This window comes from Neltuma alba, unplaced genomic scaffold (assembly GCF_004799145.2).
Source record: "Neltuma alba isolate B1F8T4 unplaced genomic scaffold, ASM479914v2 tig00011065_pilon, whole genome shotgun sequence".
Classification (NCBI taxonomy): domain Eukaryota; kingdom Viridiplantae; phylum Streptophyta; class Magnoliopsida; order Fabales; family Fabaceae; genus Neltuma; species Neltuma alba.
In genome coordinates this window covers 35932-63027 of record NW_021635808.1, presented here as the reverse complement: position 1 = coordinate 63027, position 27096 = coordinate 35932, and the positions used below count along the sequence as shown (strand labels likewise).

General features: G+C 30.1%; 3 protein-coding genes across 3 annotated transcripts; all 3 read left to right on the top strand.

Annotated features, from left to right (window-relative positions):
• Positions 1-652: 652 nt before the first annotated feature.
• LOC114760989 (CRIB domain-containing protein RIC10-like) lies at positions 653-3308 on the top strand. Its single transcript, XM_028950303.1, has 4 exons — positions 653-816; positions 1084-1181; positions 1318-1420; positions 3085-3308. The coding sequence occupies exons 1-4, from the start codon at positions 759-761 to the stop codon at positions 3306-3308; spliced, it is 483 nt and encodes a 160-aa protein (XP_028806136.1). The 5' UTR covers positions 653-758.
• Positions 3309-5173: 1865 nt separating this feature from the next.
• On the top strand, positions 5174-5758 carry LOC114760988 (late embryogenesis abundant protein At1g64065-like). The gene has a single exon (XM_028950302.1). The coding sequence runs from the start codon at positions 5174-5176 to the stop codon at positions 5756-5758; it is 585 nt and encodes a 194-aa protein (XP_028806135.1).
• Positions 5759-13877: 8119 nt separating this feature from the next.
• Positions 13878-16681, top strand: LOC114760986 (tryptophan synthase beta chain 1-like). Its single transcript, XM_028950300.1, has 5 exons — positions 13878-14177; positions 14309-14668; positions 14990-15423; positions 15550-15644; positions 16408-16681. Exons 1-5 carry the CDS (start codon positions 13899-13901, stop codon positions 16641-16643), a joined length of 1404 nt encoding a protein of 467 aa, XP_028806133.1. The 5' UTR covers positions 13878-13898; the 3' UTR covers positions 16644-16681.
• The last annotated feature ends 10415 nt before the right edge of the window (positions 16682-27096 follow it).

Sequence of the window (27096 nt, the reverse complement as noted above, 5' to 3'; positions counted from 1 at the left end):
CTTAGATGGCCATTATATGAGAGAAACAGCCTAATAAGCCTATGACATGCGAACTTTACTCGCCCCAACAACCCAACATGACATTAGAGGCACCTCTTCGTAAAACTAACTCTCTTCTTTTAAGCCATTGATATTTATTCATCCCTCCCTCCCGATTCTCTCTGCTTCTTTTTTCAAGTTTCATGGATACCCACCTTCTGTTTCTCTTTTCTTTCAAACCCTCTCTCCTTTCCTTCCTGCTTCATTAATAAAAATCTCATCTTTTCATAAAACCGATTCGTTCCTGCCTTCGTTCTTCCTTTATTCTGATATACTCGCCTTCCTCTTCATAGTTTCGGTTGGATTTTTCTGCCACGAGTTCAGCATAAGACTCAGGCTTTGCATGTGCCAGCATTTGCCTTACAAGTTTGTTTCAGAATGATGATGAATGGAGCCCAGAAACAATGGTCTCTGGAGAAGTCCCTTCCTCTTTAAGCTTTTTCTCGCAACATTGTTATTATCCTCTTCCTGCATTGGTATGTTATTGCCCCAAAATCTCTTACCTACATTTTCAGAATATTGTCGTTTGAAACTGAAACGTTTCCTGCGCAATGATTCCGCAGCAATTAGTCATTGAAAGGGAGTAGATGTTCCTGAATCACAGACAATGAATTCTTAGCCGAAAATGTGTCTGTCTTCCTTGCAGGCAAAAGCATTATCTGTTGAGAAACTTTTGCTTTCTTCTGCTTCTTCCCATTTCAGAGCTTGCTATTTCCACCATGTCAATCAAGATGAAAGGGATCTATAAAAGTCTCAAATACATTACCAAAATCTTTGGTAATCTCTCTAAACTTTATAAAAGTCTTGGTTACTGTTTGAATTTCTTAAGAAAACTTGAGATTGTCCACCTCAAAATTGAGAAAGATGTCTGAGATTCAATCCCATCTGAATGATGTATCATACATACATTGTGTTTTTCTGTTTCTGAAATCAGCAAAACCAATAACTTTTTTAATAAATAGAGAGGATTTCAAATTCCAAAACTCCTTTCTCTTTCAGTCTTGAACTTGATTGAGCTGTGGAATATTGTTCTTGATGTTGTAGTTGTGAAGGAGCGCGAAATTGAAATTGGTCACCCCACAGACGTTAAGCATGTGGCTCACATCGGATGGGATGGCCCCTCAGGGAGTGGACCCACTTGGGTAAGGAGGAGCTATTAGGAATATGATTTCTTTCTTCTGTGCACTTTTTTGAATTTCTTCGTTTGAAATCATTTTTCCCTAGTATTACAATGTTTCATCATTTTGTCTTTCCCTTTGTCGGTTTTTTTTAATGCAGATGTCTGAGTTTAAAACAGCTCCTGATTTCTCAACATCGCTCGGTAATTTGGATGATCGAAGAGATCCCAATCCTTTATCTACCAGCATCATGCCTCCTCGAGGTATCCTATAATAACTTCTTGTTGACCAAATGTTTTTGCTTTCCAAAAACTTTTGTTTTGATCCATTTAGTACATAGAATGAAACGAAATAAAAAAAAAAATTCAGAAAAGTTAATTTTGCATGAGTATTGTAGCCTCCAAGTTTGGTACAATTTTCAGTTTAATCCCTATGGTTCCTCTGTCCCGTGAAACCCTTGCAAAGTGGCCAAATATTTGTCATATAAATAAAGCAGAGATAGATCATAGAGTGCAAAGTGAGAACAAATATTGTGCAGGGCATGTGATCACACCAAGATTAAGTAATTAATTTATAATCTTTAACACCAGCTTTGAACCCAACACTTGCTTTAGTCTCTGTTTGTGGTGACATAAATCCCTCTCTACAACTTATGAATTAAGAATTCTCGCAACAACAAGGCAAACGTTTGAAAAGTGTGGTGCTGGTGCCATTGAATAATAATGACCTTTGTTCATGTGATACAGTGCAGTCTCCCAAATCTGAATAGTACAAAGAAAGGGCGTATCACAGGTCATATAGTAGAAGGGGGAAATATAATTGATAAATATCTGATTCTTTTTCTCCATAGTAAGAAGTGAACTTGGCTGTTCTTTCACGTGACAAATAATTTCCCAATGAGGGGAATCTACTGCCCCCCTTGACTTGACTTGACTGATAAAAATGGTATCTAGTGGGGTCCACGTCAAAAATCTTATTTTGGTTTATGTGATATGTCAAACCTTACCTCGACTCTATGCTTTTCCATGTGATGAGCTTCCTCAAAGATGACCAATAAAGACCTATAAAAACAAAAGTATCACCTAATTCTTGTAAGATTTGATTCTTCTGAGTCATCATCTGTGTGAAAGATGTTAGCAGGACAATCGACATCGTATCTGAAATCTGTCTGTCTTCCAAAGTTGTCTGAAATCATGCGTCAACAGCTAATTTGTGGCTGTCTAGTACATGAGTTGTTATCGTCCTCATCTAACCATGTAAAAGGCTGCAAATCACTGCCTTTGGTTGGTGAAGAATCAGATTATTCTGTATCTGCTACATTTAAACGATCTGGATTTACTGGAACCAAATGTTTCAAGAGCCACAGTTAAGTATGGATGCTTTGGGAAGTTAAGTTTCAAAATGCCTAAGCATGTAAAGTTGTGCTTTTTCACACGATTCAGCGTTTCTGATTTTAAAAAAAAAAAAGTAGAAAATTATTTAAAAAAAAAAAAAAACAAGGCATGACCTACTCTGCCTCTCTTTAAGAGTAGAGTATCCTGTTCCCTGTTGATCCTTCTTACATATGAATTAGAACAGAAGAATTCCATCCTATACAACTGTTTAAAATCATTTCTTTAAGGTGACTCGCCCCACGGCACCTGATAACTGTTCACTGTGACTTACCCTGCACGGATCCCTCTATTATGATTGTCATGAATTTGAGCAGAAGGATTTATTTCATTCCCATGGTTGTATTTCTCTACAGATCCACGGTGAGAAGAATGATTGGGAAGCAATTTTCTGTTTTTCAATCTCATTCCATTGCATTGTCTGTTAGCATCTCAGATAATATACTTCACATTTTTTCTTTTGAGCTGCTTTATCTCACTAATATCTTCTTGATCGCTAAATGATGTACCATTCATTACATGATCCCTTGAAGCAGATATTGCAGATTCAAGCCAATCATCATCAAGCAATTTCAAGGACAGTCAATCTCATGAACATCCTCGTGTTCCTAAAAAGCACAAGCGGAAAAAGGCCAAGTTGGGTTCTGCTAAGTCTTCTCTAACTTCATCTTCCTCCTCCTCAAAGCATTTAAGAACTGCAAAGCCGACAACAAATACATACAACGAGATGGAAGCACCACCACCGGTTGTACAAGTCTAGCCGGGATGGAGATTCATCACGTGAACGGCAAAATCCTGGTCCTTGTTCATGCAAGTGACAAATCATGGGGCTGCGAAATAATTCTTCCATGAACTTCTGTAAATCCTTGTCAATTGAAAGAGGGAAAACCAAAAAGAATGGTAAAGAAGACTGCTTTGTTGATCTAGGGTAACTGGAATGTGAGAGTTTATTCTTGTACTGTATTGATGGTAAGTTTTTGCAGATTAAAGGACAGAAGTAAGAACTGAGAGATGCTCATGTAACAATCAGTTTCCTTGTACTTATGAGTTATGACATTCGAATGGGATCCACTTGGAAAGCTAAATATCTTCCTTCTGATGTATTGACACCTGCAAAGCTGCAATCCGCACCCAGCTAGTTCTCTGATCCATGGTGTTTTCTTTGTAGGATGAAATTTGTGAATCAAGTTTCTATGGTATTTATATGTGAACATTTGTTGTATGTGTGATGTGTATTAATTTGGAATGAATTCCTACAAACTGTAGCTTAAATTAATTACTAACTCTGGGTCTATTTATATGAAACAAGTTATAATGAGAGCATTCTTTCCTTGCACAATTTATTAATCTGAACGGAACATATAATTTGCAGGAAAATTGTACTATTTCTGCCCATTAATATGCTATTGAGTGGCAGTTCTGCTTCCAATCCAATTTTCCCTACTCTCAGTTTTTAAAACTTTCATGCCAAATATGGAATCTTAATTAATATATAATAAATTAACAGATAACATAGGAAATTTTTTTTTTGCTACAGAACATAGAAATTATTTTACCTGAACCGTTCCACCTATTCAACCTTCACCTAAAATAGATGAGATTTAGAAATGTTCCTCTTTAGTTTATTTGGTTTGTCATGGTTTAGTCTTTTCAACCTACCCGGTTGACAATATAAATTAGGAATATAAGCATAGCTAATACTTCCTGTGTGCCTTTTTATAAGATAAAATTACCTAAATTACACTTACCAATAAAATAATTTTAACTAATTTATGCCTTGAGAATTTTTTTTCCCCATCTTCCATTTTTCCTTGGATTAACATTTATGATTGTCTCAACTTTATTCCAAGATAGGCCAAGTCTCTTTATCCATTGATTAGGGGTACTTCGTAAAAAAAAATTATAAATTACTTCTAAAAGCTTGTAAACTACTGTATTATATATAGCAACACTGCACTTTCTAAAATACTATAATTAGGAATGAAGGGAGTATGACCTTATGTATGTTATAATATGATATATAGAACAATTTGTTCATCTCAATTAAAATTTTAGAAAATAATTTAACACTATTCCTATTTAAAAGGAAAAGAAAAACCTAAAAAGTCATTAGATAAGATATTTATAAGACTAGATTGAAGGTTAAATTAGGTCAGAGCTAAGAACAATGCATTATTAGTGGTCCAGTACAAATAGTGCAATTCATTCATCAAATTCTACACAATACAGAAAACCATCCACTTTGTGTGATAAATTTGCTCAGAAGAGGGGAAAATCGTAGGGCTTCTTCATCGTAGAGGAACAGAGCCCACCCAAGTAGCTGCAAAAACAAGAAGAGGACAAATCTCAATGCCTGCAGCCGTCTTGTTCATTCATAGTTTTCATCTCCATTTGCAAATTAAATATCACAAACAAATTTCTCATTATAATCTAAATAACTAAACCTCTCAATGTCATAGAAAATCCAAATCTTTTACCAGTGTCTGCAACTACAATAACAACTACAGTTTCTCCAAAATATTCATAGGATCCTCCAAAATTCTGCATCATCATCACCACCCCCACCACCCATATATAATTCCATACTTCCCTTGAATTTTCCATAACCCATTTCTGAAAATCACAATGGCTTGTGTAATACGGTGTTCCAGACGCCAAAAAATATGTTGTGGGGTGACAGCCATTGTTGTTATTCTTCTTGTGGTGGTTTTGGTCGTCTTGTTCCTCACAGTCTTCAAGCCTAAAGAACCTATTATCATCATACAACCAGTGAAGCTTGAAGGGTTCGTTTTTGTAGCGTCCCCTGATTCAAAATTAGAACTGAATGTGACATTAGGCGTAGTGGCCACAGTGAAGAATCGAAACCATGGAAGTTTTACTTACCAGGACAGCACAGCTACTGTTAGCTATAGAGGAAGTTTGGTGGGTGAAGCTCCGATCAATGGTGACACAGTTCCAGATCATGGAGAGCTAAATGTGAGCACGAGTTTGGCAGTTCAGGCAGATGAAGTGTTGAAGAATGGGAATTTTCGTGATGATTATTTTAATAAAGGGGTTTTGAATTTTACATCAGCAAGCACTTTACAAGGTAAAGTTAAGATCTTGAAGATCATCAAGAAGAAAGCCACAAGTTTGAGCACCTGTTATGTCTCTGTGTTCGTCAAGACCAACACTATTGACACTACCTGTCAAAATAAATTGGAATTTTGACTTTACTGTTTAGCATTGTTTTATGTTTAGCTGAGTACAATTCATGAAGTTGCTAACTTATAATCAAATTCCTGTTACTTAATTCATGGAAATTATTGAAGTTTCTTGTGTATTCTTTTGCTTTCTGAATTTGCAACCAATTTATCTTAAGTAGCTTTATTAAGAAGAAACTTGCTATATGTTGTCACAACTTTGTTAAACTCATTTTATGGTTATCATATTTAGTCACTTAGCCTTGTTCCCCCCCCCCCCCCAATTATGACGTCCGATTCTTTTTGAGCAATAAAACTTAGGTTTCAAAAAGATCAATTTAATGACACTTAAGTCTAAAAAAATGTTGCTAGAAAAAGAGTCGGTAACTATGGTAGTTTTTGTTTCGCATTATAAGACATTTAATTATCATATTATTTGCAACTCATATTCTCATTTGGGATTGGCACTTTCCCTGATTTTTCTTAATTAGTAAAGCCCTTGATATTCGTTATTCCCTACTCTTATATTATGTTATTAGCATTCTTTCTTAACCACCTTTATACACAAACAGTTGAGCCTTTTGCTGTTAAAGATGAACTTCCTTGTGTTAAAGAACAACGACGGTGCAACTTTTTATAATTTAAATAGGTGAGGCCTCACATAAAGTTTGAAAAACAAGTCATAACATTCATAATTTTCAACCAATATAACATTTCATGTATATTATATTTATATTGATAATACTGATATTAATACTATTGATATTTAAATTAAAAAATACAGTTGATATTGTCAATGACAAAAATGATGATAATTTTTGTTTTTTTGGTTTAAATGAGGGTCCCACATTGATTATTTGTAGATGGCATCTTCAATAAGGTCTTGTTTTTAAACCAAGCGCAATAATATTTATGTGCAGATGGAACCTTTTGTTGGGCTGCCTTGAAGAAGCATGGCTTAATGAACAAGACCCATGTATGCAAGGCCTACCTCATTCAATTTTTTTTTTCCTTAGCTGTGCATAGATAGATAATCATATTCGAGATACTATCAAGTACTAAACGAAGACACTTCTTTTTATGAGAATTTGAACATTGGTTCACCCCTCATTCAATTTGCAACTGAGAGAGAAAATCCAAATACATTTACACTAATAATATTATATCTTAATAATATGAAAGCTCTTTTATAAATAGGAGGTTATGAATTCAGTCTCCCATGTAATCTCAGGTGGTTAGCACTTACTCCTTTAATGAAAAATAAAATCTTAAAGGTTCGCTAGCAGTTCAGAGTTGGCTTCTCTTAATTTTCTTTTTCCTCCATTTTTTTTCACTATTCATCTCAACCATTAAATCAAATTTGGCAATAATTTTTTAGCAGTTTAAATTTATTTATTTACTCTTTATATTCTATATTTCAATAATAATTTTGTAACATATTGAATCTGAACTTGTTAAAATTTGATCTACTGGTTGAGAAGAGTAATGAATGGAAAATAGGAAATAATAATAAATGGCAAAAAACTAGCTCCGTAGGGTTTTTGGTTAGCGAGAACTTAACCCATACTAAAAGCATGGAAAAAAGCCATTGAAATTCCTTTGTGGTTTAGAAGCTGTTCGTAACAGTTTCAACAAGCATATTTACATTTTACGAAACAAAAACTCTTTTTTTTAATATAGTTATTTCATGTAGCAGATTAAAAAATACTTCATAATCGATCAATTTCTTTCACATATGTATTTTATGTAACACAAAATCTTTTTTTTTTTGAATTACTTCACCCCGTGTTCTAGCCAACCTCTTAGAAAATTACAATTACAAACCAGATTAATCCATGGGCAGCTACTACCTAAAGGATTGAACCCATGACCTTTGGTTAAGCCGAAACAATCCCTTACCAGTTGATCCAAATGCTCAGTGGTACACAAAATCAATTTTTCATAATTAATAATGAATAGGTGTTGTTTTTTTTATAAAAAATATTCTTATTAATTATGTGTATTAGAATGAAAATCATTTAGTATGTGTAATCACCATAAGGACTATTAGTACTTTGATAAAAAATAAATAAATATGGAAGACAAAATGGATTGAGATCTTATATTTAGAACTTCATTAAATTTTTATTTAATTCCCATATTTAGAGACGGAGGTAGTTTTTTTGTTAGTGTTTTTTGAATTATGAAAATTTCCAGGCCCTTATCAAGGTTCCAGGATCTACCTGATCAAAATCTTCTTTAACCAAATATATTGGTTCTAAATATAAAACCTCAATCTATTTTATTTCTTATATTTATTCATTTTTTTTAAAAATAGTCCTTATAATAGCTGCACATGTTAAAAGATTTATCAAATGATAGTTCTAGCTATGACACATAATTAGTAAAGGTATTTTAGAGAAGACAACATCTATTTACTACAAATAACTAAATTGATTTCCTTAATATATTCAAATTAAAGTGTTAACTAATTCTTATATTAAGGACTAGATGTAGCATATTATATTTAAACATGTCTAATTCAAATAAAATATTAAAACATTGTTTTCATAATTTTTTTTGGACCAGCACATTGTTTTCATAATTAATCGTATGCCATTGTAGTTGTATTTATATTTTCCGTGTTACTGTTATTAACAAAAAGCTGATGGTGAAGAGAAAAATCCTAAAGCAATCAATTGGTTTTGTCATTTTTTATTACGAAAAATGCCCACTTGTTTCACGAATCTGTGTTGAAGGGTATTTGGATAAAAACAAATCATAATTTAAAACATAGCTTTTGAAAAAAAATGGATAAAGTAAAAAAAATTATTTTGAGAATAGATTTTGTGAAAAAAAATGATTTTGATAAATTGAGAATATTTAAATAGTTGTTATTAGAATCACTTTTTTCCACATGCCAAAAAAAAGTTAATATGATAATTACATAAAAAATAGATTTTAATTTATAATTTTGTTTGAAATAATAAATTTTTAAATAATCAACAATGATATATGAAAAAATATAATTAATTAATATTACCTTATGTCTTTAATATAAGAACTAATTGGATATTCAATTTGATTCTAAATAAGACTCCAATCTACTTTATCTTACAATATTTATTTATTTTTTTCAAAATAGTGTTCATATTAACCTACACATGTTAAAGATTTCATTAAATAGTAGTCTCAATGCACATAATTAACAAGTATTTTAATAAATACAATACCTATTTATTAAAAATAACTAATTTAACTAATTTTTTTAATATTGACCATTTAGATATCTAGTTCTTATCTTATATTAAGGATAAGAGGAAATGATTGATATGTGCATATATATATATATATATATATTTTAAAAAAATATAAGATTTAAATAATTTTTATATCCCAAATCATGGTTTTATACCTTTAAAAAACAAAAACAAAAAAGTCACTTGTGGAAAACCCAAACCATGGTTTTCAATTCAAAAGTGATTTTGCAAAAAATTATTATGGCATTTGGTTTTTTTTTCCCCCCAAACTATGGTTTTCAATCAAAAAGTGATTTTGCAAAAAAATTGACATGTTTAGATGGTAGAGTCCCCAAACCCTGATTTTGCAATCCAAATTTACTTTCCTCCCAAAGACCTCATGTGAGAAGTGTATACATTTAGAATCTAATAGTGTCTCAAACAGTCTATCCTTCCACTTGTGATTTATTGGGAAAAAAATGGCCTGGGCTTGATCAATCGTTGTCCGTTTTTCTTTTTGTTGCTTTTATTTTTTTTCTTCTCTGTTTTTTTTTGCTGGATATCATGATCCATCATTAATGTCTTATATATCCACAAATAAATTATCTTTAGTCGAAATATGAACTCTGGTGTCTTGGAGCTGAGTGGAACAAGAAATTAGTTCATTACCTTTCACTTCACTGCTCAAGCATTTGTTGTGCCAAACTGAAATTAATATCTTGTTCCAATTTATTAGAGTAACATGACGATCAAGCCTTGTTTGTGATTGTGAGCATCTGATATAACAATCTACTTTCATTACCTTCTAGTTTCTATCTCTAAAATTTTTAAAAAAAATATATATGCACATGACTAAGTTAATTTAGTGCATCTTTGTGATAGAATTGGGAAGCTTCAGGACAAAAAAAAAACTAATTAGACTAAAAAATCATGTTTAACATAGAAATTACGTAACATCAATTTAACTCACAAGCTAATACCACTAAGAATGAGCATCATGTCATTAGGCCTAAGGATCCTTGGCCAATGGTATACACTCCTTCTGATCCTGAATGTAGGGTCTAGAATAATTAGTTTATAAAAATTAATTTGGTTATGTTTATAATAAATATGTCTTGGTTTCTTTAAATAGCTTTTAATCCTCTATATGACAAACATAACTATCCTCACTAATATATGCAATCAATAAGATTGTTTAAGAAAAGAATTACCACTCTAGTTTTTATTACAAGTTACTAGTACTTGTAGGGTATTTAATGATTTTTTTTTCAATCTCATCTTTATTTAATTCTCATTAGAAATTTTTATTACAAGTTACTGGTACTTGTAGGGTATTTAATGATTTTTTTTCAATCTCATCTTTATTTAATTCTCATTAGAAAAAGTAAGAAAGTAGAGAGAAAGGTGAGGATGCTTTGTCAATGCAGGGAAAGAAAAAACTTTAATAAGACTAAATTTGAAAAATTTTATCAATTTAATATATTCTTTGATATATGAGAATGAGTGAGTTAAAAGTAACTTATAAAAATTACTGGAGTGGTATAGATTTGTGAAATAAAATGAATTAAAATCTTACATTTAAAACTAAAACAAACTTTTTTACTAACTCAAATCCCGGGTAATTGCCTGTTCCTAGTTATATCTAGGAATGGCCGGTGGGGATGATTGATCAATAACCCGAAGGAAAAATTATTGTATGCTCTTGGAATGCCACGTCATCTATGCTCTCTCAAAAAGAAATGCTCGAGCTTTTTTTTTTTTTTTTTGGTGGGTCTCACAGATTTTTATCACAATGGATCATGAAGGGGGAAAAAATCAATCAAGAGAAATTTTTGCGCCACGAGAACTGTGAGGGGAAAAAAAAAACACGTTCAATATTTTCATTGGACAGAGCATGGATGACGTGACAATAAAAGATAAAAGAGTATACGAGAATTTCTCCCACCAGACGTGAAGCTGTCGCCATTTGTTTGATTGCCTAAACATCAGCCAAAGGTGGGCGCATGGTGCCGCCATCAATGTTTTACTCAATTTCCTCGTTCGCAAATTAAAATGGAGAAGTATCATGAGTTTCTAAGAAAAGAATTTAATTACTAAAAACTCTTACTAATAAGTGAACAGTATAAATCAGCTGTTATTTTTTATACTAAAACTTATTATTACATGCTCTTAAATTGTTAATAGAATTTAGAGTAATTAAATTCCTTCTTTGACATCTAATTGCAATTCTCCCAAGTTAAAATCTTGTGCGCTATATATGTTTCAGTGCAGTCCAAACAATGACACCTTCTCATTAGGGTCCCAACACAAAATATAAAAAACTTATCGTTATTGTCTATGTTTTTGTTTGTCATCACGATTGAAATCACTTACAAGCATATTTCACATAAGTTGAGACAAAACTTCTCTCACATATTTACCTCGTATTTCGTAAATCACGATTGAAAAGCTACTTATAAGCTATTCTAAACGGGTCTTATTTCATTTGAAGTGGCCAAGCATTTGACAGTACTGTTGTGACTGATTCCTACTTTGTCTCAAAAAGAAACAGAAACCTTCAATTTCACGAAAGAGGATACCCCGTCTTTTGTTGTTTTCATATTCTTTTCGATAGTAATCTAACGCTCTCAGGTTCTCGATCGATGTGATCTTATCAACAACCACCACCACAACCTTAATTGGACATATTCATGGAGTATCAACATTACATTCATAATATAAAAAGCTAATTATAAGAATTCAATTCATTTTGTCTATAACTAATTTTCTATTATTTCATTAGCAGAATGTAATTTGACAGATATTTATTTGCCCGTAATGTAGAAAAGATAAGATTATTTGCACAAAACTCAATTAAGAAAGTTATATCGATTTCGGTCCAAAACAAAGGAAGTTATATCGATTAAAAAAAGTGAATAGGGTATGTGATAAATAATATATTATGCTCGATCAATTGGGAATAACATACTAATTGTTTGTATGGGGTACACGTGTGTACACACGCACAAATGTAAAAATTTAAAAAGTTTCTCATCAAATTTAGAGGTTCAAAATCAAAGTTACTTATATAGGGAAAGTGACAGTTAAATCCAAAAGAATTAGTTAATTCCAGCTAGCTACTTGATAAAGTTTTTTGAAAAATAAATTACAAAGGTCGAATCAAAACAACTGCAATTTCAGGAGTTTTGATTTTCAAAAAATATTTAAGTTTATAATGTAATTTTCAATTTCCAACTACTCATTTGTCATAAAATTCACTTATCTAGCTGTCACTAATTAATCTTTTGGCTATTTCTTACTTATACATACATGACTCAATATTTGTTATGTGTAATTTAGTCCATCCTGATCATCATATGGTCTTGCTAGCCGTCTAGAGGCTTACATATAACACATAGACTAATTGTCTGATAAAGCTTTATGAAATAGGTGAAAAATACTCCTCCGGTCCTTAATATAGGACCCAATTTTTTAATTAGTTTTGGTCCTAAATATAAGACCTATTTCGCATATTTATCAATTTTCTCTAAATTACCCCTATGGATACTCCCTCAACCATAATCAAGTAGAAGAGGGAGAGGGGGTATTAAGAAAGATGATTATGGTATTTTAGAAAAAATGTATCAATTTTTTTATAATTAACTAACTTACCTAACTTTTTTAATCTAATTAAATTAATTAAATGGATCTTATATTAAGAATTGGAGGAGTAATATTATGTTTGGTTTTTAATACAAAAGCTAGATAACTAATTTGAGAATATTAAAAAAATGGATAAAGTTGGTTAGTTGTTACAAATATATGTTGGCCTCTTTGAATTATCCTCTTTAATCATTTGTATTACTCCCTTCGGTCATAAATATAAAACCCATTTCGTAGTGTAAATTGCACTACAAAATGAGTCTTATATTTAGGATTAGAAGAGTATATTATAATATGGTAAGAACCTCTTATGAGAGATAAAATGAATTAAAATATTATATTTAAGACAAAATCTAACTGTTCTACTAACTTTTATATTAAGAACCGGAGATGGTATATTATTCTCCACTAGGATAAAACAACATAGACTAATGTGTTCACAGGCAAAAAAGACATATACTAACTGTGTATATGGGAGTTATATATTTGCACAAATTTTAAATTAGAAAAAACTGAAAATTCTTATTAAAATTCAAAAAAGTTGGGTTAATATTATATTTAATCCATAAAATTCGGCCTCATTTTGATTTAATCTCTAAAATTTGAAACTTTGTTTTAGGGAGCAAAAATATTATTCTAAGAATCAAAAAGAAAATAAAACTCTGGTGGGTTAAAATAAAGTTAAACTTCAAGTACTAAAACCACTAAATTTAAATTTCAGAAATAAAAAACCAAAACCAGGTAAAATTTTAAAGATTAAAAATAGTATTAATCCAAAACAAATTTCAAATCAAATTCAAATATTAAAAAGTTACTAGCTCATACATGACTCATCAAACTTAACAATATAGCATCTAGAGGTTCGTAATGACGTGTAAGTTTGACTATCATCAAGGTTTGAGCTACAACCTAGAATCTCACACGACGTGGATTAAAGTGCTATATTGAAACCAACACATGATATAAACGTGTCCCATCCCTAACATTAGTTATATCAGCTCCGGTATTAATTATAAGATTTTATTTGTAGTCTACGAGGTCTTATAATTAAAAACACAGAGAGCTAGTATTTAATAATATCTTGTCAACTTTCAAACTCGACCCTTTACTATATAAAGGTAATCATTTCAACACAATATCCATAATTTCTCTCAACTCTCTAGTCCTCTCTCGTTCACAGATCCAATACATTCACACAAACCCTGCAAAATGATGGCATCCAAACTTCATGGTTCTGTGGTTAGTAGCCAAAAGAATGCCTTCGTCAGTAGCAGTGAGAAATTAACAGATAAGAGAAGAGTGGCCAAAATGCAGACCTCGGGAAGGGCTCAAGCTCAAGCTGCTGAGGTAACTACTCCTCAGGAAAGTTCGAGGACGTCTAAGTTGCCTGAATTGATGACCTCTTCACTGGTCTCCAGCAAGAGGCCTTTCTTCTTGGAAAGATCCCTTCAGGTCCAAAGGACCCAACCCAATTCAGCTGGAAAGTTTGGTAAATTTGGAGGCAAGTTTGTAGGTGAGACTCTTATTGCTTGTCTCGACCAGCTTGAAGCTGTGTTTGCAGAAGTTCTTCACGATGAAGACTTTCAGGTTATTAAATTCTTATATCCTATATATAATTATCTAATAAAACTGCCTAGAACACAAGTTTGAAATATATTATACTCATGATATATCAGTCTAGCTAGTCCAACAATGAAGAAGATATATTGTGTGTGTAGGAAGAGCTAGAGGAGGCACTCAGAGACTACATTGGGAGAGAAACACCTCTGTATCATGCTCGGAGGTTGACAGAGTTCTACAAGAGCAAAAATGGCGGCGAAGGAGCTGAGATATTCCTCAAGAGAGAAGATCTTTGTCACGGTGGCTCTCACAAGATGAACAACGCGATTGCTCAGGCCATGATCGCCAAGCGCATCGGCCGGAAACTCGTCTTGACAGCCACCGCCTCCGGTCACCACGGGATAGCTACCGCCTCCGCATGCGCAAAACTGGGATTGGACTGCAAAATCTTCATGGCCGCTAAAGACATGGAACAACAACTATCCAATGTTCAATTGATGACTTTGTTGGGTGCTCAGGTGCGTACTAATTAAGTACTAACTGTTCATAATTTAAAAAAACTCGATACTTTAATTGTTGTGTATGTTTGTTACAAGAAAAATGAATAGGAAAAAAAGTGAGAAAAAACTTTAACGAGCTTGTTTTAAAAAATTAGAAAAGTGAGATTACAAAATCTTAATTAAAAAAATATGATATAAAATGATTGAAATTAATTAAAAAATTTTAACTTTATTATTTTAATTTTTTAAAAACGAGCTTATTGCTTCTTCTTTTTTTTTCTTTTCTTCCTTCTATTTTCCTTGTGCTGAAGCGTGATACGATGTTTCCTGTATAATCAGGTTGAAGGGGTTGATGGGCAATTCAAAGATGCAGCATCCGAGGCTTTGAGGAGTTGGGTAGGGAACATGGAAGAAAGCTATCACATGACAGGTACAGCGGTGGGACCCCACCCATGTCCCACCTTGGTCCGACACTTCCAGTCGGTAATAGGGAGAGAAACGAGGAGGCAAGCTTTGGAAAAATGGGGAGGGAAACCTGACGCGCTGGTGGCGTGCGTGGGCACAGGGTCAAACGCGTTGGGGTTGTTTCACGAGTTCATCGGAGATTCGGACGTGAGGTTGGTCGGAGTAGAGGCCGGAGGTTTCGGGTTGGAGAGTGGAAGACACGCGTCGACTTTGAGTAAGGGAGAAGTGGGCGTTTATCATGGAGCCATGACCTATCTTCTTCAGGATGGGGATGGCCAGACTATTGAACCATACTCCGTCGCCGTCGGGTAATTAAGTTCATCGGACGGCCAAAATAATAAACTTTAAACTTCCTTCAAATTTTACAAGAACTATATATAACAAAAAGATACAAATTTCAATCTTTCTAACATGCCTGTCTTGTGAATAACCAGGATGCAGTACCCAGCGGTTGGTCCAGAGCTGAGCTTTCTGAAAGAAATAGGGCGTGCCGAGTTCTACTCAGTAACAGACCAAGAAGCTCTTGATGGTTTGCATATATGACCTTCTAAATCCTATTCTTATCCATGCACTGTAATACTCGTTTCAACATGTATTTCAGATCACAATGGATGAATATGATAATCTATAAATATGCAAGTATGCATTAGGGATCACAATACATTACATGCATAGAATCCTAAAGTAATTTGTTGGTATAATTTTACCCTCTGGCAGCAACGAGCATCCCAAACTTAAGATACTCAATATGTGCTATTGGAAAAACACTTTAAAATACTTCATATATTATTCCGTCTCCTATTATAAGATTCAATTTTTTTAATGGGTTTATCTCTTTTTATAAGACCCTCTTTGAATTTATTTGAACATTTAATATATTATTACTTATTTTATGCCTAATTTAATACATTTAATACATTCTCTTTCTTTATTTATCTCACTATTAATTACTCTCTCACATTTAGTTATTTATATATAGAGGTATATTTAGAAAAAAAATTATATTTGCTACGTATTAATTGCTTTTAACTAATTTTAACTGTTTTTCTAAACTGCGCAATTTAGTTAAAAAGATCTTATAATAAGAGATGGAAGGAGTACTGGTTTAGGATATTAAGTTCTGTAAAAAAAAAAAAAATACTTGATGGTAATGAATGCTATTTATTCCTATTACATAGATCTAAAAGGTCCGGAATGAGCTTAAAATAAGTAGACTACTAATTAAATAAGCATAAATCTCATATATGTCCTAAAAGATGTATGGTAACAAAGAAATTTTGTTGTTGTTGCAGCATATGAAAGAGTATGCAGATTGGAAGGGATATATGCATCGTTGGAGGCATCACACGCGTTTGGGATATTGGGGAAATTGTTTCCGACTTTACCAAAGGGAGGGAAGGTGGTTGTTAATTGCAGTGCCCGTGGAGATGAAGATGTGGACATCGTCTACAAACACAAGCTGTTTCATGGAGCACTTAAACGTACCATGGCTCAACAACTCCACAATAACAACCAACAGAAGATGTGAGCCTTACGTTGAAATATATGTAAATTGATGTGAAAAGTGATATATATATATATATAATGTGCAAAATAATTAATGTTTGAATAATGGAATGAAAATTCCCAAATGTTGTCCCCTGTGTATTGATGTACGGTTTAAATATACTACTTTTAATTTTTAATATAAAATCTGTTTGATTTTTAATTTGGTTCTAAATAAAAGATTGCAATCTACTTTGTTTCTCATTTATCTATTTTTTTCAAGATGGTTCTTTTAATGATGGTAGTTCTACCCAATAAACTTGATTAGTAAAGATATTTTAAGAAAGACAACACCTATTTATTATAAATAATTAATTTAACTTATTTCTTTAATCTACTCAGATTAACTAACTAACTCTCATATTTAAGATTGGAGGTAGTATTAAGATCACTAGATCATTTCGTTCATTTGTTTGGACTGAAACATTGGTTTTATTCACTAGATTTTCGGTACAAAGATGAAAGATGTCAGGTGTAGGCTGGTGGGAAGTGAAAATAACCACCGACAATTTGGTTAAATTTACCAAATATCCCAAATATTTTTTTGGGAAGGGACCGATGGGAAGGGGTCTCTATCTACCCTCTCTTTTTTTCCCCTTTTATTACCATTAGATTAACATTTTGGTGCTTCACGCACGTGTAATATTTTATAGAATTATTATTATAAATTTATTTGAAAAGCACATATATAAATTTAAACTATTAAAATTCAATCAAAATAGTTCACACCTGTGGCAAAAAAAAAAAACTCTAAAATAATATATAATAATAGTATATAGTTGTAAACAGTTCAGTTCCAAGACTACTCGACTAAGGTCCTTTTCCCCAGTTTTCTTAACAAGCACAAATGTGGCCGGTACACCCTACCAATGGATTTTGCTTCGTTGGCTCAACATCAATGGAATAAGTGGTCCAGTTCACGTTTTGGTCACACAAAATTGTGTACCATATGTATTAAGTGGCCCCCAAAGAAAAATCAACGATTATCACTTTTAAGACCCATTTGAAATAATTTGTAAGTAGCTTTTCAGTTATGATTTACAGGATACGAAATAAGTATATGAGAAGAATTATATTTGTTAGTGTTTTTTAACATGATTTCAAATATGCTTTTAGTGTAATTGTGTGATTCGTACTTAGTCCCCACAAGAGAGAGAGAGAGAGAGAGAGACATAGAGCGCATATATATATGCATTACCTGAAAGTTTTCATTTAGTAGCCTATATCCAGAATTCTTTTTGAATGCAAATTTATCTCAAAAGTATAAAATTATAGCAACATTACCCCTATTGTTAAAAATATATACAGTCAATGTTAATCTTTTTAATAGTATGAGGTAATATGCTATAATTTTAAACTTTTGGAGGGTAAATTTGCACCCAACAAAACTTTTGGGTACCTAATACTCCTAAGTGAAAACTTTTGAAATAAATTTGTATCTTAACCATATACTACTATATACATATTGAAGTCGAAGAATAGATGCTAAAAGATTAAGAGTAAAACACTTTGACCTCCTTTGTATTTCGCTCTAATTACACCAACCTTTCTTCTATTTTGAAAACATACACTTAAGTCTAAATCGTTAACTCCATTAAGAACATTCTAAAAAGATACTTTTTAAATTAAAATTTATATTAAAATATGATTTATATACTAATTTTTCCTTCATAATGCTAAATCCCTAAATTTTGGCTAAAATTTTTTGAAGAATTTAAAATTTCAGAAAAATAACAAAAAAAGATCTTAGAAATAGAAAAATTACAAATAAGGATCTATTACGACATTAGTATAGGCTTTGACAATATTGATAAGTAAATAACAACAATTTTATGAACAGTCCCTGTATGCAGTTTTTCAATTTGTAAGGTCTTTTTTTACAATCTTTTCTTTAAAAAAAATTTCTTTTTCTTAATTTTATTTTTTATTTTTACAAATAGTCATTTATTTAGTATTTTTATCATATTAGGATGAAAAATTAATTAATTTAGTTAATGTGCACATAAAAACCTTGAATGGAAATTTGATTAATTCTTTGAATAAATATATAATAGAATAAATATGTTATAAATATTTTTAATAAAATTTTATTTAAAAATGTTAAATCACAAATTTAAATGATTTCTATAGTCTCTCAAAATTAGACAATTTATATTATATGATAAAAATATTTATTTAATATATTTTCTAGAATTTAAAAGAAACCTAAATAAATAAGTTTCGTTATGCGGTGAAAATTAAAATTATGAAATTTAATAATATAATCAAAATTAATAAACTTTATTGCATATTAAAAATTTGAAACTACATGTATCAAAATTATTTTTCGTCGTATCAAAAATTTTTTTTTGATAAATATAAATATTTAAATAACTTTTATGTTGAAGAGGGGTATTTTGGTCAAGACAGAAGTTTAAAAGTCAAACTTGATGGTCACCTAACGGTAGGATAGATAGAAATAAAATCTCGAATATACAAGGAAGGTTTGTGTAACATGTATTTTAATTTCAAAGAAAGTTTATATACATTTTCAAAATAGATATGAGATTTCTATAATTTAGATAAAATAAAGAAAAAAATCCCCAAAAAATGATTGTTGAATTTTAAAAATTTAAATCAGTATTAGTTAATACACTCGTAAAGAAAATAACTATATTCGAAGAGCAAATGACAACACAAATTTTTAGTAATTCGTGATTTAGAATTTTAAAATTTGACAATTATTTTTTTGAAATTTTTCCTAAAGTAGATGGATAGTTAAAATATTTTACTCAAAGATTAAAATTATACTCTCCCGATCCTTAATATAAGACATATTTAACTAATTTGATTAGATTAAAGAAGTTAGGTAAGTTAGTTAATTATAAGAAATACAATATGTTTTTCCTAAAACACCATAGTCATCTTTCTTAATATCCTCTCTTCCTCACTTATTTGATTATGGTTGACGGAGTATCCATAGAGGTAATTTAGAAAAAATTAATAAATATGAAAAATAGATCTTATATTTAGAATCAAAATTAACTTAAAAATTAAATCCTATATTAAGCATAGAAAAAGTAAGTAGGATAGAACACGCATTCTCTCGTCTACAGGAGAGATTCATGCTGCAAAATTATGAGGCCATGGATCTATGCGGTCACGCCTGACTTCTTTTGTGAAATGAGAGTTCGCGTTGTTGTTTAAGCAAGTCTTGATGTGACCTAATCAGCATCCATGACCATAACCTTTTTGGCTTTGGATGTGTTTAAGAAGTAATATCTCATTCTTTTCTTTTTTTTTTTTATATAAGTAATATCTCATATTCTTAATAAAGAGTTAGTTTGACTTTTAATTTGATCTTAATTAAATATAAAACTTCATTCTATTTTATCTTTTATATTTATTCTTTTTTTTAAACAATCCTTATAATAATTGTACATGTTGAAGGTTTTATTTAATGGTAATTCTAGCTAACATATATGATTAGCAAAAGTATTTTAGAAAAGATAAAACATATTTATTATAAATAACTAACTTAACAAACTTTTTAACCTACTTAAATTAGTTAACTAACTTTTATATTAAGGATTGAAGTTTGCATCTAGCATTCTATTCATATATTAAAATATGAAGAAACCTTCTTTTAGGAGAAACATATTTCATTGCAACAATTGATTCTTTTTTCTCTTCTTTATCTTCTTCAATACTATAATGTTTAGGGATTTTAGTATAGGTTTTTTTTTTGGTGGGGGGGTTGTTGTGGGGGAGGTAATACTCTTTACCGATGCTCCACCCTTTTAATGATTTATTTGTTCTTCTTTCTTTTGATAATTAGCTAGTTTCTTAGATAAAATGAAATATATTTTGGTATCTTGTAATCATGAAAACAGGGCAATTTTGTGTTTTTTTTAAATAATTTTTTAAAGAAAATAAATCAAAACACAAAAATAACAAAAACAAAAACAAAATTACGCTATTTCATAACTGTAAGATACTAGGATTTGTTTTATTTTATCTGGAATCTAATGATTAAAAAAACAAAATTAGGAGAGTGAAACATTACAAACTGCCGAGAGATAATTGTTAGATATACGATTTTGTAGAGCATATTGTATTCTATGATTGATCATCATCATCATCATCATCATCATTTTGTTTTTGCGACTCTAGGTTTTGTATGTTTTATATAATTTAAAATCATTTTGTATATTTATCTTCCTTGTCTTCAATATTTTTTTCTGATACAACCTTGTATTCAATATTAATTATGTACCAGTCATTATATATGTACAATTTCATGATAAGAATTAGGTGCAAAACTATGAGGTAAAACTTAATTCCAGAATGTAGAAAGATAATTGTCAGGTAATTATGTAGAACATATTACATTATATGACTGATTATTAACACAATACAATCATAATATCGATTTTATATTTAAATGCATAGCTTAAATTCATATTACTAACTATTACTATTTTCTTTTTTGATTAGTTTACTTTAATTCATCATTTACTCGTCAGCCTGGAAGGTTTGTTTGTAGGGCTAAAAATAATTGAAATAGATTTTTAGAACCTCATCTCGTGGATACCACAAACTCCCACGCATTTGGGATATTAGGGAAGCTGCCTCTTCCATGAACCGAAGAGGTGGACGGTGAGATTTTTAGTTGTATGGTCATGGAGACGAAGATGCACAATCCACTAATAACTTCACAGCGAACTAAAATGCACGATGGATCAACAAGTTGAGAACCACTAATAATTAGGAATGAGTGCAGATAAACACTATCTGGATCCATAGATGTGTGGCTCATGTTGTGCGTGTGCTTTATATATTGTGCACCTTTATATGATGCATATTTGGTACATCGTGAAGTATAATGTGTAGTCAAAATCAATAGTACTGAAAAGGACACAAACGTGTAAGTAATGCTTGAAATGAACTCAAATGTACCTGTTTATAAGAAAAAGATAGTATTTATAAAGTTATATTATTAAATTTTTAGTATAAATGAACTATTATATTTTTTATTTATTATTATGTAAATTACGATTTTTTTTGGAAAGTGTATATTTAAAATAAGGTTAAAATTAAAAATTTGTTCAGTTTAAAGATTTTTTTAATGAAACATGTTAGAAGTGAGTTATGATAGAATTAGAAAAATTATATATTTATTAAATACTATTGATCATTATATGTTTTCTCCTCTTAATTCAACCAAGCTTTCGACATAAAAAAGATTCCTTACATGACATTATTGATTTTCATGGTCAAATTAGTAATTTAAGCCAGATCTCTGAAATATATATTTTTTATGTACTAAAATATATGTTTGGTTTTTTGAATTTATGTCAAGTTTCAATTTGATCCATTAATTTTATAAAGTGTATGTTTAACTGCTTAATCTTAACATTTTTGGTAGGGGTGCTCGTGAGATGAGACGAAACCAGAACAATTTTGTCCCATCCCGAAACAGTCTCGGTTCCAAGCCATCACCAGGATGTCCCGAGGGAAATTTTTTTTTAATTTCCAACAAAAAAAAATTGTATCACCATTTTGATTTTAACTTTTCTGCAATAAAAGTAATTCACCGAAGTTCTATTCCCTTCTAAATATAGTTTTAAATATTCAAATAATAAATAATTAAGTAATAGTAGTGAATATTTGATTTAACTAGCAAAATAGTTGTGCTATTTTTTAGTTTTGACAAGTAGAGATGGATTACTTGAACTTGTTCTTCTTTTTCATGTTTGAAAATTTCTCAAAGTAAATATTACATGTGGAAGCCATTATCCTTAATTCCAATTTAGTCTAATCATATGTTAACAAAAATATATTATCATATCTTATTGATTGAAACTTATTTAAATTACATTTTTTAAAAACATTTTTTCTTTTTTTTTTAAACATCAAAATAAAAAGCTTATTTAAAGATGTGACTTCTATTTACTTTTTTTTTAAAAAAAACCTAATATCTATTTTTTCATTGTTAGAATAGATAAACAAAAATAATGTATAACAAAAATTAAGAAAATATATATGAATATATATCCTGCGACAAGATGGCACGGGACAATGCCATCTCATGTCCCGTCCTGTCCTGACTTCCATCTTGTCTAGTCCTGCTTTTGTCCTATTGCCACCAGGATAGACGGGATGAGACAGATGAACAGTCTTAATTCTTGACATCATTTAACAAAATATGTGCAAATTTAATTGCAGAGACACTATATTTTAAAGTGTTAAGATAGCATTTTTCATTACACAAAGGTGACAATAAATTTGAAAGACCAAATATGTAGTTTTCCTAATAATCCCGAATGTAATAATTATCTGTTTTCTCCTCTCTCTTAGTAGTTCAACTTAGCAATCAAAATTAAAAAGTTTCCTCTTTACATGATATTATTGATTTTCATTGGGTTAATATAATTTTTGATCCCTCAAGTTTATTTTCATTTTAGTTTTGGTTCCTCAAATTTCAAATCATATGTTTTGGTCCTTTAAGTTTTATCTCATTTAAAATATTACTCCCTATAATTCAGTAAAAATTTGAATCATTTTACCTTTTGAGAGATCAAAACCTATGATTTGAAATTTGATAGACCAAAACTAAAATGAGAAAAAACTTGATGAACTAAAGATTATATTAACCCATTTTCATTTCATGGTCAAATTAATAATTGATGCTCGGGTCTCTGATATTTATGTTCTTTATATTTGATTAGACAAACACACAACTTAAGCTTATGAGTTATATACAGAAAAATATTTTTTCACTATTTATAAGAATCTCTAAAAAAACAAAACAAATATATGGCAAAGGTTAAATAATACAAGAGACACCAAAGATTTTAATGTAAAAAACCCCCTCGTTGCAAGGGTAAAAACCACAGATAATCTAAACTAAAGAAAACTAGCTCCTCTATAATCAAATTAGGTTGTAAGAGAGTTTCAATCGAATGCACAAGTAAATACAAGTAACGAACCAAACAACCAAAGTTACAAGCTTATAATAAAGAATAAAGAAGCCAAAAAAAAAATACCGAAATCAGAGGCTATAGAGCGAATTGAATAACTTTTACACTAGTAAGGAATCAATGATCCAATAGTTGAAAATGACATACAATATGTTGAGCCTTTCACCACATAAGAAAGGATTCCAAAACCCTACAAGATTTATTGATAAATCTAAGGTTAAGAAATTCATATATATAACCAAAATTCATCTCCGTTATATTCAAGAAATTCGCATGAGCGCTCAAGCATTGTTTTTCTCGTGCAAGCTACCGTCTTCAGTATGTAATATAATAGCTAGGTTAATAGGTATTTGATTTTAAATATAAGACCTCAATTTATTTTTTTAAATTTACAATTCATTCTTCAAATTATCCCTATTGATTACACATAATGAGAGAGTTTTCATCTAATGATAGTCATAACTAAAAAAGGTACTTTAGAAAAGCTGATTCATATTTATCACAAATAATAATTAAACTAATTTAATCTATCAAAACTAATTAAGCAGTTCTTATATTAAAAACATAAAAGATAGAAATGATTTCCGTGTACGCACGAAACTCCGGATAGCAGGTTGAAATGTCCTCAACTTATAAATAATGGGATTTCTTGTAGTTTTAATTTACTAGGTATGTTGATTGAATAATATAATTGTTTGAATATCGTTTTTCCACTATATATACACACACCCTACAATTATTACTTCATAAATATATATAGGAGTTAATTTAATTTGAGTAAATTAAGAAAATCAGTTAATTGTTATAAATGATGTGACATGATTTTCTTAAAATATTCTTCAATAGTATTAGATTATATATCAATTTATAAGTTTAATAAATTAGTTTAAAAATAATACTCCTCCGGTTCTCAATATATGACCTAATTGTTGAGTTGGTTTTGGTCCTAAATATAAGACCCATTTTTCATATTTGTCAATTTTTTCTAAATTACCCATATGAATACTCCCTCAATCATAATCAAGTAGAAGAGGAAGAAGGGATATTAAGAAAAATGATTATGGTATTTTAGGAAAAACGTGTCACATTTCTTATAATTAACTAACTTACCTAACTTCCTTAATGTAATCAAATTAGTTAAATGAGTTTTATATTAAGGATCAGAGGAGTAAATATGAAGGATCATTATTAATGAGTTCAGATATAGTAATGTGAAGTATTTCTAGCCATGCACATGACGCTAATTAACCGATGGGGTGGGGGTGCTATGGAATAACATTCCAGCTCTAATTTATCTTAGTTAATAGAAAAAATACGATTAACTTCTATAAGTAATCACCATCGTTTGCAGTTATGCTGTAATTATTAGATTAACTTCAATGATGGATTATTGTGTTTAAAATCAACCATCAAAATGATTATTGTACCATAATATTGCGAGGTTACCAAAATTTTTCTGTTCTAATCAATCAACATCAAGTCACTCGGTTGTTATATATTCTTTTAGTCCTATTTATAAGTCACTTTTAACATATTTTATATAGAACAATAAAAACCTTAAATTTCATCAACTTTGATTTAAAATTCAACAACTTTCCAAATTTGTCCTTATTTAATATACAATATATTTCATGAGAACAAAGTCGACACAATAATAAATGAAGGGTAAAGTTATACATTTATATGAAAATTTTCTCTCTCTGTCCTATAAATAAGATCAAAAATTTTTCTCTTTCTGTTTTATAAATAAGACTAGAAGAGTATGATAGAAATAGTGATAATAATAACATATTCTCTTCTTGTCAATAACACATTTTTTTCAGCAACTAAGATTGTCACGAGTTTAAGCAAATTTGTGATAAAGATGTAAATCCGATGGTAAACTCATAACAATTTACTTTTATTAATAAATTGATATTAAAAGTATAAAATTAAATAATTAAAATATAAAAATGAAAACAATTTTATTTAAATATATTTGAAATCTAAATAATTGAAATTAAATTTATCAACTTACATAATTTACCATATTGAACAAAGAAATTTATATGAAATTTGGATATAAAGTCACTAGATATAATCAAATCCAAAAATTTAGTACTGACTTGAAGAGAAAGTGGCACAAATTTATAAGCTAACAATGTAAAAACATTAAATTTGAAGAGTCAACTTGAAAATTTAACAATATTGTCAGCAATACGTTTCTTAAATATATTTTATGTTTATAACATTTAATTAATGTGTTTAAATCAACTACTGCATTCGATCCTTAAAATAAGAGTTAGGTAACTCATTTAAAGATATTTAAAAAATTAGTTAAGTTGGTTTTTTTATCATAAATATTTGTTATAGTCTTCCTGTAATATCTTCTTTAATTATATATATTGGATGATTGAAGTTATCTCTTGATGGGAACCCCTTACAATTAGATACATTGTGAGAAAAAAAAGAGAGAGAAATAAAGTAAATTGAGATATTATATTTAAAATCAAATTCAACCCCAACTAATTTTTATATTAAAGATCGGAGGTAGTATTAATGATATAACCTCCTGTCCTTATCCTTCTTATAAGGATATTATGTATGTTTTATATATAATACTACCTCAGGTCTTTAATATATAAGATAGTTGTGGGTTAAATTTAATCATAAATATAAGATATCAAATCATTTTGTCTCCCAAATTTAAAATATTTTTCCAAATAAAATATCCATATTAGTATATCATTTTTTAAAACATTATTTTTTTCCGAACTAACAATAAAAATTTTTAACTTACCAACAAATAATCTTAACTAACTTTTTTAACTTACTTGAAAGAATTAATTAATTAGAGTTTATAAAAGGTACGGGAGGGAAAGAATTACCAACACGTTTAGTATGTAATTAATCAACAACGAGAGGCATTCGTTAAAAACCAATATGATTCATATTATATTCTTTTGACAAAGAGATCTCTTTCTTCGAATGATGAATATCTTCAGCACGTGTGATAATTGGGTCGCCAAAGTTTTGATAATGAGTTCCACATGACCTCGACGCCTAGGCCATATATGCAAGTTGCAAGTTTGCTTTGAGGTTTTAGCATTTTCGGTGAATTTTCACCGGTTTTGTTTGAATCCAACGGCTAAAAAAGAACAGAAGCGTTGGACCTGAAGCTGGATATATATTAACGTAATTTACGTTTAAACAAAAAAAGGTTATAATGTAAATTTGCCTCGTAAGTTTTCTCATAGGAACTTTGAGCACTTGAAAATATTTTTGGATGCAAATTCATCCCTAAAATTTAAAACTATAACAATATTATTTTTTACAGTTAAAAATATTGACAGTCAACGTTACTGTTTTAATGATTAATGTTAATTTTTTAAAAATAATATTGACAATATTATTATGATTTTAAACTTTCAAAACAAATTTACATCTAAAAAAACTTTTGAATGTTCAACACTCCTACACTAAAACTTGCAGAAT